This window comes from Canis lupus, chromosome 5 (genome assembly GCF_011100685.1).
Source record: "Canis lupus familiaris isolate Mischka breed German Shepherd chromosome 5, alternate assembly UU_Cfam_GSD_1.0, whole genome shotgun sequence".
In the NCBI taxonomy this organism is placed as follows: Eukaryota; Metazoa; Chordata; class Mammalia; order Carnivora; family Canidae; genus Canis; species Canis lupus.
Genome location: NC_049226.1, coordinates 28,781,147 through 28,796,709, shown reverse-complemented (window position 1 = coordinate 28,796,709; position 15,563 = coordinate 28,781,147). Strand labels below are relative to the sequence as shown.

At 37.9% G+C, this 15,563-nt stretch overlaps 1 protein-coding gene across 6 annotated transcripts in view; it reads left to right on the top strand.

Moving 5' to 3' along the window:
- DYNC2H1 (dynein cytoplasmic 2 heavy chain 1) overlaps positions 1-15,563 on the top strand; it is a 339,419-nt gene that overhangs the window by 71,522 nt on the left and 252,334 nt on the right. For all 6 annotated transcript variants that reach the window (XR_005359403.1, XM_038536341.1, XM_038536343.1 and 3 more), the window contains exons 43-50: positions 509-755; positions 2,439-2,590; positions 3,531-3,675; positions 5,300-5,402; positions 5,951-6,118; positions 11,023-11,153; positions 12,415-12,663; positions 13,159-13,267. Coding sequence is in view for 5 of the 6 variants with exons in the window: in XM_038536341.1 (XP_038392269.1) it covers positions 509-755; positions 2,439-2,590; positions 3,531-3,675; positions 5,300-5,402; positions 5,951-6,118; positions 11,023-11,153; positions 12,415-12,663; positions 13,159-13,267 (1,304 nt within the window). In the remaining variant the exon portion in view is untranslated. The remainder of the gene's footprint in view (positions 1-508; positions 756-2,438; positions 2,591-3,530; positions 3,676-5,299; positions 5,403-5,950; positions 6,119-11,022; positions 11,154-12,414; positions 12,664-13,158; positions 13,268-15,563) is intronic.

Genomic DNA, 15,563 nt, shown 5'->3' with positions numbered 1-15,563 from the left:
CTTTGTTATAAAAAATGCATCTTGAAGTTAGCTTTCTATTTAAAATAACTTTTATATCTGTAATTCAGCCTGTTTATGGTGCCTCCTGAGTGTAGGTTCTGGAGATAAAGGAGACATGATTTCACATTTTTAGTTGTAATTTAAAAATTCTAAAAAATCATATTAATTTTTTTTTTAACTCGGAGTACTTAGTAATTTAAAATATGTCCTTCAGCCATGGGAAAACAGCTGGTATCTTTCATATGTGCTTTATCCAGTTATTTCTGTCTGAGTTCCAAGAATCATTTTGCTGAATGAGTCCCAAGAATGCCTTAAAATATGAATTTTTTTATATTGTAAAAATTAGAAAGTTATCTGTTAAGTCATGTCCATGTTTACCACTTTGCTCTTAAACATCATTACACATAATTTAGAAACTGAAATATTTATGAAATAGAGATTTTATATTGGATATAAACAGGATTTTATTTGTTGTATTTTCAAAGTTGATGTCCTCCATCTTTCATAGGATGCTGCTTAGGTATGCCTTTTCCCAGCTCCGGTCCACGCAGATCGCTACGGTTCACTGTAGTGCGCAGACTACGTCTCGACATCTCCTGCAGAAGCTTAGCCAGACTTGCATGGTCATCACTACCAACACTGGTCGAGTATATAGACCCAAAGACTGTGAAAGACTCGTCCTTTACTTGAAAGATATCAACCTGCCCAAGCTTGATAAATGGGGTACCAGTACTTTGGTTGCTTTCCTGCAACAGGTGAGTCTTCTTCCTTGAAGTGTTATGATATCATTGGGAAAAGTGGAATTTCATTACCTTTGGACAGAAAATCTGCCTTCCTCCTTAGCATCAGTTTTCTCTATGGCATGTATTCAACTCGCATGAATACATGAATACATGCCATAGAGTACTCACTACTTCTTGAGGCATGTAGTAAGTTTATTCTCGGTTACTTTCTTCCTTCTTTTTGTAAAAGATTTTATTTTTAAGTAATTTCTGCACCCAGCCCAGGGCTCCAGTTCACGATCTCGAACCCAGAGTCACATACTCTACTGATGGAGCCCGCTGGGTGCCCCCGCAAGGCTGCTTTCCTTGAAGTCCTTCCCTGTGGCAGTCAGCAGTCTGTCGGGAGGATCCACAACAGGAAGAGTGAAAACAGCCTTCACCCTGCACTTACTTCCTGTCCTTTATTTCTAACATAGGAGGAAAGCAGGAGTTGGGGATGATGTGGGGCTTGGGAGAACTTTTGCTTCATTTTTCTGGGTATGCATTTTTAGAGAGCAGAGAGACCTCCTCAGTCAGGACCCTGTTGGGCTTCCTTAGCTCATCACCCTGCTCTTGGCCTGTATAAAGGGAAAAGTTGGAGACTACACATTCTGTCCCTGTGCGAGATTATACTGCTTTATGTGGTTTGCATCACTAGATTCTAAATTAGAGTCTGTTATGTTTATACAGGTTCAAATTTAGCTTTACTGTGTGACTCTAGAATATGATGAAATACTTACAGAAGGAAACCAAAATATTTTCCTTATATTTTTACTTATTTCTTTCATTTTTTTCCTCTAATTGCTGGTAGATTTATACTGTCATTGGATTTTAATGTTTATTAGAGAGAAAATGTTTATTTATTTTTATTCTTTTTAAAGATTTTATTTATTCATGACAGATACACAGAGGTAGAGACGTAGGCACCCTGCAGGGAGCCTGATACAGGACCTAATCCCAGGCTCCCAGGATCATGCCCTGAACCAAAGGTAGATGCTCGACCACTGAGCCACCCAGGTGCCCTGACAGAAAAGCACTTTAAAATGAGGGTTAAAAAAAAAATGAGGGTAATTCAGCTAACATTAATTGAATGCAGAGTCTTGAAGAGTATTCTTTTTCTTTTAAAGATTTTATGGGATCCCTGGGTGGCGCAGCGGTTTGGCGCCTGCCTTTGGCCCAGGGCGCGATCCTGGAGACCCGGGATCGAATCCCACGTCGGGCTCCCGGTGCATGGAGCCTGCTTCTCCCTCTGCCTATGTCTCTGCCTCTCTCTCTCTCTCTCTCTCTCTCTCTGTGACTATCATAAATAAATAAAAATAAAAAAAAATCTAAAAAAAAAAAAAAGATTTTATTTGTTCACGAAAGACACAGAGGCAGAGACATAGGCAGAAGGAGAAGCAGGCTCCCTGCAAGGAGCCCAGTGTGGGACTCAATCCCAGATCCTGGATTCATGCCCTGAGTTGAAGACAAATGCTCAACTGCTGAGCCACCCAGGCATCCCAAAGAAGTATTATTTTTCAATATTACAAGCATTTAATGCAAATTTGAATCTTAAATTTTTGAGTTAGGTAAAGGAGGATGATTGTATTTGGAAACGAATTTTATGCGAAAGTATTTTATATCACTATTAGAAAACCCTAAGCCTAAAACGTTTAAAATACGTTTATTTTCAAAAAGGTATTGACATATCAAGGATTTTATGATGAAAATTTGGAATGGGTTGGTTTAGAGAATATTCAGATTGTGGCATCTATGTCAGCTGGAGGAAGGCTCGGAAGACACAAGCTGACCACCAGATTCACTTCCATCGTTCGCATTTGTGCTGTGGAGTATGTATCGTAGCATTTTTAATTGTTTTTAAAATGTAGGGACATGTCTTCTATATTTGAATTTTATTAAAGGTACCCATTAATGATATTTCTTTATAATGAAGAATATAAAAATAGTTAAACTTAAGTTCTGTTTTTTTTCCTTGCCCTTTCTAAATTTTAGGCAGTAATTTAGGGTGAAAAAGGCGTTAGTGCTTCATATTAGAAATAAGACCCAATTATTTTGTATCATCTCTGTTCTAAAATGTCAGTATCAGGAATCTAAATGATGGATTTAAATATGGGTTTCATAAAACAAAAATACTATCAAATTTTATGAAGACAAACAGGTAAACATGCACAAGGTAGAGTCAGATCATGTTTGTGGGTGACAGCATTTGTCCTGACAGATCCATCTCCGTGGTCTATGATTGTTGCAAGGACTTTGTACATTTTATGGAGATGGCCTCTGTTCCGTTTTGCCTTATCTTGTTTTGATGCTTTCATGCTAATTGCACCTATTTATTAACATTGTACTTTCAGAAGTGTTAGAGCTACCAATTAAGCTGTATTGAAATCAAGTTTGGCTTGAGAGAAACAGGTCAATATCATTTGTTGGATTAGTTCTACTTTTATAGTTCTAAGGTGGATGACTGCTCTGTGGGTAGGCTCTACTTAAAATACTTTTTCTTAAGATTCATCTTTTGGTCCTTTCTAAAAACCGGTGGTTTTCAATTTTGTTTTTAAGTGATTTTATTGGAAACTTCCATTAGGGATTCAGTATTTGGGATCAGATAAGTAGAGGGTCAGAGTAGGGACCCTGGAACCTGGCTTTCATCCCTAGTAAACTGGGGGTTGTCCGGACCACAGAGCAGCATAGCTAGAGAACTGCTGTGAATGAACATTAAGTAATTATCTAGAACATTGTTTTTTCAACTGTTTTCTCATATGCCCTTTCCAGTTACCCAGAGAGAGAGCAGTTACAGACAATTTATGGAGCATATTTAGAACCTGTTCTACATAAAAATCTGAAGAATCATTCCATTTGGGGCTCTTCATCGAAAATTTCTCTCTTAGCGGGATCTATGGTCCAAGTGTATGAGCAGGTATATTTTTACTCCTTTATACTGTCACTGTCATGTCTGTTGGTTTCACTCCCAAAAGACTACCTGTAATGCTGACCTGTGTTGACACTTGGGCTTTCTTTTCATCTTGTAGGTTAGACTTTTCTACTTGAGAGTAAGCTCCCTGAGGGCGGAGACTCTGTGTTGAATTTCCAGCACCATTTCTAACAGATACTCCGTAAATATTGAATGAATGAATCAATGCTGGATGGTTATTCTGTTGTCAAATAAATTTTAGCATATTTAGAATGTTCCTCTTCTTTCCAAACCTGGATCCTTCTCCTGACTTCTATCAGATTCTGTCTTCGAGACTCTAAACCAGAGATGATCTTTGAGGGTTATTTCTTTCTTGTTGCCTCTGAGAAATTTTCTCAAGTTCCTTTATCACTGATGGGGCATCAGTGGGATGGTGCTTGGAAACAGTCAGTAAAGACACAACGGACATTTTTTCAGTACCTTCTTTTCTAGCGCTGGTCCTAGGGACACAGAGATGACTGAATCTCTGTTTTCTGGAATTTTACAGACCAGTGAGGAACCTGGTCACATAAACTATCAATATGGCGTGGTGAGCAGTGTTACAGTGACAATATGTGCAGTCACAGAGATAGTGCAGAAGAGGAAGAGGTAGAGGAAGAGGAAGATAGTGCAGAAGAGGAAGTAAGTGACTTTGTTGTGTGGTAGTTGTCAAGAGGAGGTGAAATGAATTCTGAGTTTGTTTTAAAAGATTTATTTCAGAGAGAGCATATTGGCGGGCAAGGAGGGCATGGAGGGAAAGAAGGACTCTCTAGCAGATTCCATGCTTAGCATGGAGCCTAACGTGGGGCTCTGTCTCATGACCCTGAGATCACAACCTGAGCCAAAATCAAGATTTGGATGCTCAACTGACTGTGCCACCCAGGAGGTCCGAAATGTGATCTGAGTTTTGAAAAATGAAGTTCACAAAGAGGCTGGAGGGGAAAGATCTTCCTAGGTAAAGGGGATAAATAGCATGTGAAAGTTAGGGAAGTGTTTGTGGTAGATGCTTTTTATAGTTACAGAATAGAAGTGGGGAAAGAGAAGTTAGCATTAATTAATTTCTAAATTAATTCAGAAGTGAAGTGATCAAGGCCAGAATGAGAACAACAGTCCTGTCCATGCAGAGGAAGGCATAGACTCTCACTGGTTATATAGCAAGGACTAGCACTTTGGTTCATTAGAAATTCAGTGACTTTCTGAATACAAGATAGCTCTGTAGCTCCTACTACTAGGAAACATATCTTCCCTAGCCCTGTGAGTACCTTGGAATTGCAACCAGTGTTTATAAAGCTCGGGTTCATCTTCCTTGAATTCTTCTGCTTAGCAGGCTTTTTAACCTTTTATTTCATTTTTTTATTGGACAGATTTGGCAGTTTGTTGAAGCCTATGAACAACCCCTCTTAGTGTTTTTAAATGGATAAAATGTATAACTAAGGAAATCAGTTCTATTGAAATACAGTTTCTATTCACTGGTAGAAATTGGGCATTCCTGTGAATCTGTGGTAACTGAAAAATTTATAGCATTTTACATTTGGAAATACATTATAAATATATATATAAAGTAGACAGTTTACGGTATTTTCTTTTTCAGGTACGAGCCAAATTTACAGTTGATGATTATAGTCATTATTTCTTTACTCCTTGCATCCTTACCCAATGGGTTCTTGGCTTATTCAGATACGATTTAGAAGGAGGTAAGTTTTGCTTTCATGATTTCAAATTGCTTCTCTTTGGAATGCCACTGTGTGTGTATGTGTGTGTGTGCACGTGTGCATGCATTGTCTATTTTATTTGTAATAGGTATATTAAATGAGTATTGTAATTGGTTATAGTAGCTTAAAAATTAGAATTAAAATATATTAAATTTAAATACTAGTATTAAATTTAAACCTTAATATTAAAACTATAGCAATGTGTTTTTTCTTCTAAACCATTTATGATTGTCACTGTTAAAATTTGATTTGGGGAAAAATAAAATCATTATTCATGTTTAATATGCTTTTTGGAATAAATATTGAGCAACTAGAGATAATAATGCTTAATATATCCTTTAAATTAAACAACTTACAAACTTAATAACACATTAAATTTTCCCTTTTTTCCCTTTTCTTGTGTTTATCTGATGCCATTCTGACAGTGTGCAGATTCTTATTCTCTGTTTCTTTCTGGTATTATGTTGAAACAGACCGTCTACAAGTTGTTTGAATTTTATTACAACTAAAGAAAATGTTGTCTTTTTTAGGATCCTCAAATCATCCTCTAGATTATGTATTAGAAATCGTAGCTTATGAAGCACGGCGCTTATTTCGTGATAAAATTGTTGGTGCAAAGGAACTTCATTTATTTGACAACATTTTAACCTCAGTGTTTCAAGGAGATTGGGGCTCAGATATATTAGACAATATGGCAGGTAATATAGTTACGGAGTTTATGTAAATATATAAATCCTATGAGAACTGTAAACTTATTTTTCTTACTAATAGCATGATTTCATATTTCTGTGCAAATAAGAGGTTTGGGTAATTTTAATATTGTTGTTACTTTAAGGGCTGCTCTTTACTTTTTGCTAGATTTCAGTAATTATGTTCTGAATAAAATATAGTGACCATAATTGTTTTCTTGGATTCAGGCCATAGGGTTTTATATCTGCAATTCAAAATTATGTTTCCTGAGGGATTTTTACTAATAAAGGTTTTTTTTTAAGCTGTATGTGTGTGAAATTTAAAGATCATTGGGAAAATCCATATTCAATTATAATTAATTTTTGCTTGAGAGTAAATAATATCATTAGGATAGAACTTCTTATGTACTCTTGTCACCAGCTTCACCCACTGTTGTGACAAATAAAGCATAGCACCACTCATTCAAAGCAGCTTTGTTGCATTTGCAACTATTACCGCTTAACAACCAGCTGGCCTTTTGAAAACTGCTGTGGGAGTAGTGCATGTAATATGAAAACCATCATGGCAAAAGGACTTTTGATACAAGACTGTAACATGGAAGTATTTCTTAAACCGCTCTCAAGCTGCAAAATGAGTTTCTGTTCTTTTTTTTTAATAAATTAATTTTTTATTGGTGTTCAATTTACCAACATACAGAATAACACCCAGTGCTCATCCCGTCAAGTGTCCCCCTCAGTGCCCGTCACCCACTCACCCCCACCCCCCGCCCTCCTTCCCTTCCACCACCCCTAGTTCGTTTCCCAGAGTTAGGAGTCTTTATGTTCTGTCTCCCTTTCTGATATTTCCCACACATTTCTTCTCCCTTCCCTTATATTCCCTTTCACTATTATTTATATTACACTCAACTGCTGAGCCACCCAGGCGTCCCGAGTTTCTGTTCTATCAGAAAGTAGGCTTCACAAATATTTCATATAGTTTATTCTGTCTGTTGTGTGCTGTCAGATTTGATATTGGCTGCAGCGTCATAAGTTGCATAGGCCAAAGGAATCTTGAAGGTGAGAAAGATGTTGAGATTGACAGGAGTTTTCTAGGTCCTGCTTGAGTTTCAGAATTGGGAAATGAGATGAAGAAGCTGAAGTGGGATGAAATGCTAGAGAGCCTTGGCCATAGTTCAGAGTGGGCTTGGTTCTGAGTGAGGGTTTGCCAGTGTGGCCTGTAGCTTTGCTGGCTTTAGTGTGGACAGCTTTCATTTCTTAAATGGCACCATCTTTCTCAGTCTGAGAATTGCCTGAATAGTCTTTCTTCTTGCAAGAAGGTAGCATATTTTTGGGGCATTAGATAGTGTCAGTGACTGATTGGGTACCTGAATTCGCTAGAATTTGTTATCTTTGAGGTCTCCTTTATAGGACTCAATAAATACATGCTTTTTTTCTCTTCACCATTTTACTTTTCAAGGAAAGGTTGCATTTTTTAAAAATACAGGTTTTGATATATGTCATACCCGGGCAAATATGATTTTCAATAGTGGAATATTAATTTATTAAGAAAAAATGTAATCTTGGAAGACTTAAAAATAAGCTAGATACATTCTTATGCTCAAGAAACATGTAATCCAGTGGCAGATACAGATATGAAGCCCTTGCTTACAAAGATAACTATTGTTAATGTGTTTGGATGCCATGAAAATTTGTGTAAGTAGATGGTTAAACTGGTAATTCTAATAGAATGTGAAGTGTTTTACAATTAATATAACTTTTCTGAACATATTTGGGGTAAATGCTAGATATTAGGTTTGTAGAAGAGCTAATTTGGTTTGAAGGAGTTACATAGAAATAAACAAATGAATTTTTTGTTTTGCCATTATTATACATTAACATATGGTTGTAAGAATTCATACAGAGTACATGTACTTCTTACTTGGTTTCTCCTAATGGTAACACCTAGAAAAATTATGGTGGAGCATAACAACCAGGATATTGACATTGATACTGTTAGTACACAGGCTATCACCACATAGATCTATCCTGCTGCCCTTCTATAGCCATAGCCACTCCTCTACAAACCACCAGTCTGTTCTGTATTTCATCTTGCCATTTCAAGAATATTATTTTCATTCAGAATAGTTCCTGGAGTTATACACAGGTGGCTGTGAGTTTCAGTAGTTTGTTCCTTTTTATTTTTATTTTTTAAGATTTTATTTATTCATGAGAGAAGCAGAGAAGCAGAGACATAGGCACAGGGAGAAGCAGGATCCCTTTGGGGAGCCCAATGCAGAACTTGATCCCACAATCCTGGGATCATGACCTGAGCCAAAGGCTCAACCACTTAGCCACCTAGGCACCCCTGTTCCTTTTTATTGAAGAGTGGGTATTCAGATATACTACCATTTCTTGAACTATTTACTTGTTGAAGAGCATCTGGGTTATTTTCAGTCTTTGACTATTAGGAGGAAAACTGCTATAAGCAGTTTATGTAGAGATTTTTGTGTGAACATAAATTTTTGTTTTTCTGGGATAAATGCTCAGGAGTGCAATTGCAGTGATGTAATGTACTTCTGTGCTTGGTTTTAAAACACACTGCTATGCTCTTCTAGAATGGCTGTATCATTTTACATTCCCATCAGCAATATGTGCATAATCCATTTGCTCTGCATACTTACCAGTATTTGTTGTCATTCTTTTTTATTTTAGTCACTCTGATAATTATGTATTGATTGGTCATTGTGGTTTTATTTTGCATTTTGCTGACAGCTAGTGAGCTTTTTGTGTGCTCGCTTGCTATCTCTAAGTCCTTTAAAGTGTGATATCTCTTTGTGTATCTTGCTCATTTTCTAATTGGATGGTTTATCTTTTATTGAGTTTTGAGAGTTCTTTATATACTATAGATACTAGTTTTTTGTTAAATACATGGTTTGCAAATATACTCTTCCACTCTGTTGCTTATCTCTTCATCCTTTTAATAGGATCTCCCACAGGTAAATATTTTATCAAGTACAAGTTAGTATTTTTTTTTTTTAAGGATCTATTGGTGTCAAGTTTAAGAACTCTATTTAGTCCTAGTTCTTGAAGCTTTTCTCCTACATTCTTTCCTAAAAGTTTTATAGTTTTATGTTTTAAGTCAGTGGTCCACTTTGAGTTAATTTATGTATAAAAAGTGAGACATGGGGTCACTTTCTTTGCAAGTGGATGTCCACTTGGTCCAGTGCCATTTATTGAAAAGGGAACTTCTTTTCCTTGAGTTGAAAATTGTTGTATGAATATATTTTTAGGTTCTCTGTTCTGTTCCATCAATTATATGTCTGTCTTTCCACCAGTACCACCCTGTTTTGATTACTTTAGCTACATAAGTCTTGAAATTGGGTAGACTGATTTCTTCTACTTTCTTCTTCTTTTTAAAAATTATTTTAGCTATTTAAGTTCCTTTGGCCTTTCTCTATATATTTTAGAATAATCCTATCTGTAAATAATGTTGCCAAGCCTTGGATAGAAATTGCACTAACTCTATTGGTTGTGGAAGAATTGACATCTTCATTACGTCAAGTCTTCCAATCCACGAACATGACATATCTGTCCACAGATATTTCTTGCTTTCTTTCATCAGTTGTCTAGTGTTCAGTGTTCTAAGTCCTGTAAATATTTTGTTAGATGAACAATTAAGATTTAAGATTTTTTGAGTGATGATAGTGTCTTAAAGAATGGCTGTATCAGGTGAACAAGAGGGGAAGGGCTTTCTAGTCAAGGGAAGAATATGTGGAGTGGATTGCGAAGGGCCGTGATGGGGGTTTGGCTGTTTCTTCTTAGGCAGTGGGAAGCTCTGCAACATGGGAGTGGTAGCACTAGTGAGGGCGGCAGTCACCTCTCTCCTACTACTTCTCTCTAACAGGAAGTGTGGTGCTCAGACACAGGTGTGTGGCGGGTGAGTGTTGAATGAATGAGCATTATGTGTTCATTGTATGTCTGTAGGGTAGGTATGGGACCACACTAGAGCTTGGGAGGCTTGCCAATAGGTGAATAGGTTTTGGTATATAAGTAGTTGATAATTTAATCCACAGAATAAGATTCAGTAATTCAAGGCGAGTGTTTAGGATTAAAGAATAATGGACTGAATTTAGACCCCAGGGAAAATAAAAGCAAGAGGGATAAGCAGAAAACTGAGGAGTAGTGGTTGTGGCTTGATTTGTTTGGTCCTACAGACCTGAGGATACAAGTGTCAGAAGCGTACCAGGTCATGATGGGGCAGGGACCGTGATGGGGATTTGGATTTGGCAGTTCTGGCAGTGTTGTTCCAAAGTACAAGTTTGGTTGTATAGGGAAAGCAGTGGCCAGGGAACAGAGAAGAGCATGAAGCTAAAGCTGCCCTTGAGCAGAGCATGTGGTGAGGAGGACACTTCGTGGAGTCTCCCGACCGACCAAGATCATCCACAGATGATCCTTGTTACAGGGATGCTGCTGTCGATAAATTTAAGGAAAGTGTGTGTGGGGGTTTATTTTCTAATTAAAATTCAGTTAATTTGTCCTTTATTTCAAAATTAAGGCTCCTGATGGTATTCATAAATCTGTGTTCTTTCTCAGAGAGAGTTTTCAGTTTCAGTTGCCAATTTTATATGGAGATTGTGGAGAAGGAGAGGGAAGTAGGGAGAAGCGGCAAAAGGAGAGTAGTGGGGGAAGTAGGAGGAGGATACTTCATTTGGGGAGAGAGATGGAGCGTGCTGACACCACCAGTTACTTTGCAGGGACAGCTTGACATCACAATGTAAGGTCTCTGTGTCTTAACTACAGGCACACCATAGGGGGATTTATTTTCACATTACTGGGGATGATTCTTATTTGGACTGATTAACTAAAAAATAATTTATGAGCCATGTATTTCCTGATGCTGTCATCACAAACAGCACATACTTTTGTCTCTGCAGACAGTTTCTATGTTACCTGGGGAGCCCGACACAACTCTGGAGCAAGGGCAGCCCCAGGACAGCCACTGCCTCCCCATGGAAAACCACTTGGAAAACTGAATTCTGCAGATCTCAAGGATGTTATCAGAAAGGTATAACTTGGGGCACATGGGGGGCTCAGTCAGTGGAGTGTCTGCCTTTGGCTCAGGTCATGATCTCAGAGTCCTGGGATCGAGTTCTGCATCGGGCTCCCTGCTCATGGGGGTGGGGGTGGGTCTGCTGCTCCCTTTGCCATCTGCCCTTTCCCCCTGCTCCTTCTCTCCCTCTCTCACTCATTCTCTCCCTCAAATAAATAAATTTTAAAAATAAAGGGAGAGGTATAATTTGAATCGAGTTTGAATTGGGATTTGTTTATGATTACAGTCATTTAAGAAATATTGTAAGCTTTTCAAGGCAGATGAAGATTATACAACAGGCAGAACCGGTTCTTGTGGGATATAGTTGGTTGTGGTAGATCTAACTAAATGCATGCATACTCATACAGATATGGGTAAGATTGCCAAGGTACGTGTTGGCAGAAGAGAACATCTAGAGTACTGGTGTCCAAGTTTAGTGAGTATTAGAATCACTTTGATAACCAGAACATATTCTGCCTCCTGGGCCCAGCCTGAGGAAGTCCCAGTGCACAGCTTGCACAGGCCCCCAGCTGATGTTGATTATATATGATTGATTGAAATTAATATTTGCTGTGGAAGTGAGTGTGGATTTTATATCAAAAGTTTTCATGCTATGAGTGGAACAGATATTGTGAAGTTTGGTTATGTTGGAAGTTGTTAAGTATGTGAAGTTGAGTTGTCCTTCTCTTGTCTTCACACTATCACACAGTTCCTGGTAGGGCAGAATGCCCACATGTGGGTTTTGGATTCATCCCCACGTGGTACATATTTACTAGAGTTCATATAATTATTTTTTATGGTTTGCACACAGATTTTATTTGAAGCAACTAGTAAAATTTGAGAGTTTTTTTAAAAAAGATTTTATTTATTTATTCATGAGAGATGCAGAGACACGGGCAGAGGGAGAAGCAGGCTCCATGCAAGGAGCCCGAATTTGAGAGTTTTTGAAGGTTTTCTAAGTAACCTACTATCTCTCACTATGTTTTACTCATATTAATGGTGTCCACAGGTATCTGATTATTGTGAGCCCTTGAAGCTGTTTGGTATCACACAAGCTTTCTTCATAGGAAGAGCTGGATTCCTGGTTAGGCTGTGGAGCATGAGATGACATACAGTCACTTAACCCCTTTTGCAGAGCTCATCAAAAATAAAGTCTTAATCTAGATGATTAACATTTTTGTTTCATAATGGTGCGTGTACTAATTATAAAACATTCTTTGTGATTTTTTTTAAAAAGGGCCTTATTCATTATGGACGAGATAACCAGAATTTAGATATTTTACTTTTCCAAGAAGTCCTGGAGTATATGTCTAGGATAGACAGAGTGCTGAGCTTCCCTGGAGGCTCCCTTCTCCTGGCGGGACGCAGTGGTGTCGGGCGTCGGACCATCACTTCTTTGGTCAGTCATATGCATGGAGCAGTGCTGTTTTCTCCAAAGATTTCCAGAGGGTATGAACTGAAGCAGTTCAAAAATGATCTCAAACATGTGAGTCACTCAAATCTTTTGCTTTATCTGGTTTGAAATCACAATTAGTTGTTATTCTCAATGCCTTCAGAGACCATTATGTCTCTGACAGATACAGCAGTGTCTTTAATTTTGATAATTATTTTCCCCATGATTATTAGAAAATGTATTTTATATACAGATAGGAAAAAGCTGCTTCTTAGGATTTCTAGCTCCGCTGGATTATGAGAGTTTAGGTGGACATGGAAGATGAAAGGACAGAGTTTCTATAGGACATGTGTGGATGTATTTAAAAGTGATCATCTGTCTTAGATGTGAAATCATTAACATTTTCCCTGTTTTGTTCATGGACTGGATTTACTTTCCAAACTATGTGGCTGGAGTTTGATTTTTAATTTTGATTACAAAGAAAGAGAAAAGGGAGAAAAGAAATATTTTTTTAACGTAACAAATGGAAGTTTTAAACTGAGCCCTGTGTATTGAATTGTTATGCAGTCCTCTCTTCTCACTATGCAGGTGCTGCATCTTGCCGGGATTGAAGCACAGCAGGTGGTTTTACTCCTGGAGGATTACCAGTTTGTACATCCCACATTTTTGGAGATGATCAATAGCCTTTTGTCTTCAGGCAAGTGAATGATTTGTATTCAAAGAAAAATAATAATGTAAAGATTATTCAAGTAATGTTACCTTGTGTAAAATTGCATTTCAGAGGATATGTGCTATCAGCTTTTACTAAAGGGACATTGGGTTAAACACACTTGGAGCTGGAGAATTGAGAAACCCCATTTTTATAAAATCAGGACATTGAAGAACAGAAAAATGATTATTTTTTTTTTAAGATTTGATTTGAAAGGGAGAGAGCACGAGCAGGAGGAGGAGCAGAGGGTGAAGGAGAAATAGACTCCCCAGTGAGCATGGAACCTGATGTGGGGGTTGATCCCAGGACCCTGGGATTATGACCTGAGCTGAAGGCAGATGCTTCACTGGCACACTCAGGTGCCCCCTGATGATTAATGATGATTAATGTCGGTGAATGTACTGAAAAACTGACTCCTATACTTTTGGTGGGACTGTTGCCTGTTACAGTCTTTTGGGAAAGTTATCAGCCAGTGTTATTTAGCACAGCAGTTCTATTATGTGGAGAAATTTCTATCTACAAGATAATAGAATGAGTATGCGGGGAAATACGTAGTATAATTTATAATAAAAAATGTGATAGAACCTCATTGTCCGCCATTAGAGGAATGGTTGAATAATAGCCTGAACATGGATATGTAAGTACAGATACATTGTCAAAGTCTGAGGTCTCATGCTTCCCAAATCATGGTTTGCTCTTAATTGTCTCTTGAGCCACCTGACCTTTTTTGTGGTTTCCTGGAGAGGACACTTGCCGTTTCCCATATCTTTCTTTTCTGGAGGATTCATGAGATTTATTCAGATCTTTTTATGAGTAGTCACTGTTAGAATTGATATGAGGTAACTTAGCTTTAAGCTTGAACCAAGATGATTTTGTTATTTAAGTACAAAGTAAACCTTATTAAAAGCAAGTTTCCATGATGTTACTGTTATACCAAATCTTTAGTAAGTGCTTGTTTTGTGTCATGTTAGTGGGCTCTGACATGAAGTAGTCTTTTCTTCAGAATTTAATAGCTATGATAGAAGAAAACATGTAATTTATAATATGAAGTATCTACACTTCAGTGTTGAAATGACTGCAGATGGGCCTCTCGTCATGCAGGTGGCTGATGTGTCTCCCATTCCCGAGTCCTGCAGAGGCAGTGCTGGAGTGGGAGTGGTGGGAGTGGAGGCTTCCAGGGAACCTCTGTTGATTTTCAGGGTGTGTATCCCTGCAGTACTGCCTCAGCTGTCACTAGGTGGAGCCTGCTCCTTATGGCTGAAATAAACTGGTCCACCACATGGACAGCTTTTTGTTGTGATTTTCGTTTTTTGTTTTGTTTGTGAAAGCAAACGTCCAAATAAGCATTAATGTAGTAATTATTGTTTTTCTCTTAAGATAAATTGGCCTTTATTATCAAGTTATAACTGCAAAATTCGTAAGTTAAATTTTACCAATATTTTTAGCAAAAAAGTATTTGAAAAATACTTTCAGAGAAAATAGGCCTTTGTCCCTTTTTTCTATTTCAAATTCTTTTTTTTCCATTTGAAAGTAGTCGTTTATTAACTGACTATATTACAAAAATAATCATGGTAGATACCTTTGTTCATCAATAAGCCTATTGATCTGGTCTTCCCTGTTGCCGGCATCTCCACCTTCTACAAAATGGGTTGTCCTTCTCTTCATTCACACAGAGAAGATAATTTGACAGGCCATAAAAAGGTGTTTGCTTCTTTGAAACATTGTCCAACAGATCTTGTGAATCGGACCTCCATGCAGAAGTTGCCATATTTACCAAGAGATCAGGCAATCTGTGTTATCTTCCTGTTGATCTTGCTGTAACCATGCTTGTAGATCAGAGTCCCTGACTTCAGGGTTGGGTCCCCTCATGCTGTATATGGTTCCACAATCCTTAGCATGTTCACTGAAGCCTTGTTGAGCTTACCAAAGGTGCCATTGAAGATCTGGCAAAGGAGAAGCTGCTACACCTTTTGAACTTTTGGGCTCACACTGTTGATCCTCTGATCTGATGACAAATGCCAGTTTGGGTTCCACAGACAGATGGAAGTTGCCAGCTTTTCTCACCATTCTCAATGCAGTCCTCATCATTCGAATCTCAATTTTCTACATCTGTCTATATTCCTTGTGGGAATGCTCACCTTTTTCATAGATAAGTTTTCTCCTTGCCTTTCAAAGCATCTTTTGGGCAAACTTTTCTCAGATGCTTGATCTTCAGCTCTGCGAAATTCATTTACTTTTTATTAAGGGTTTTTGGCACAGCAGGAACTTCCATCTTCTTCTCTTC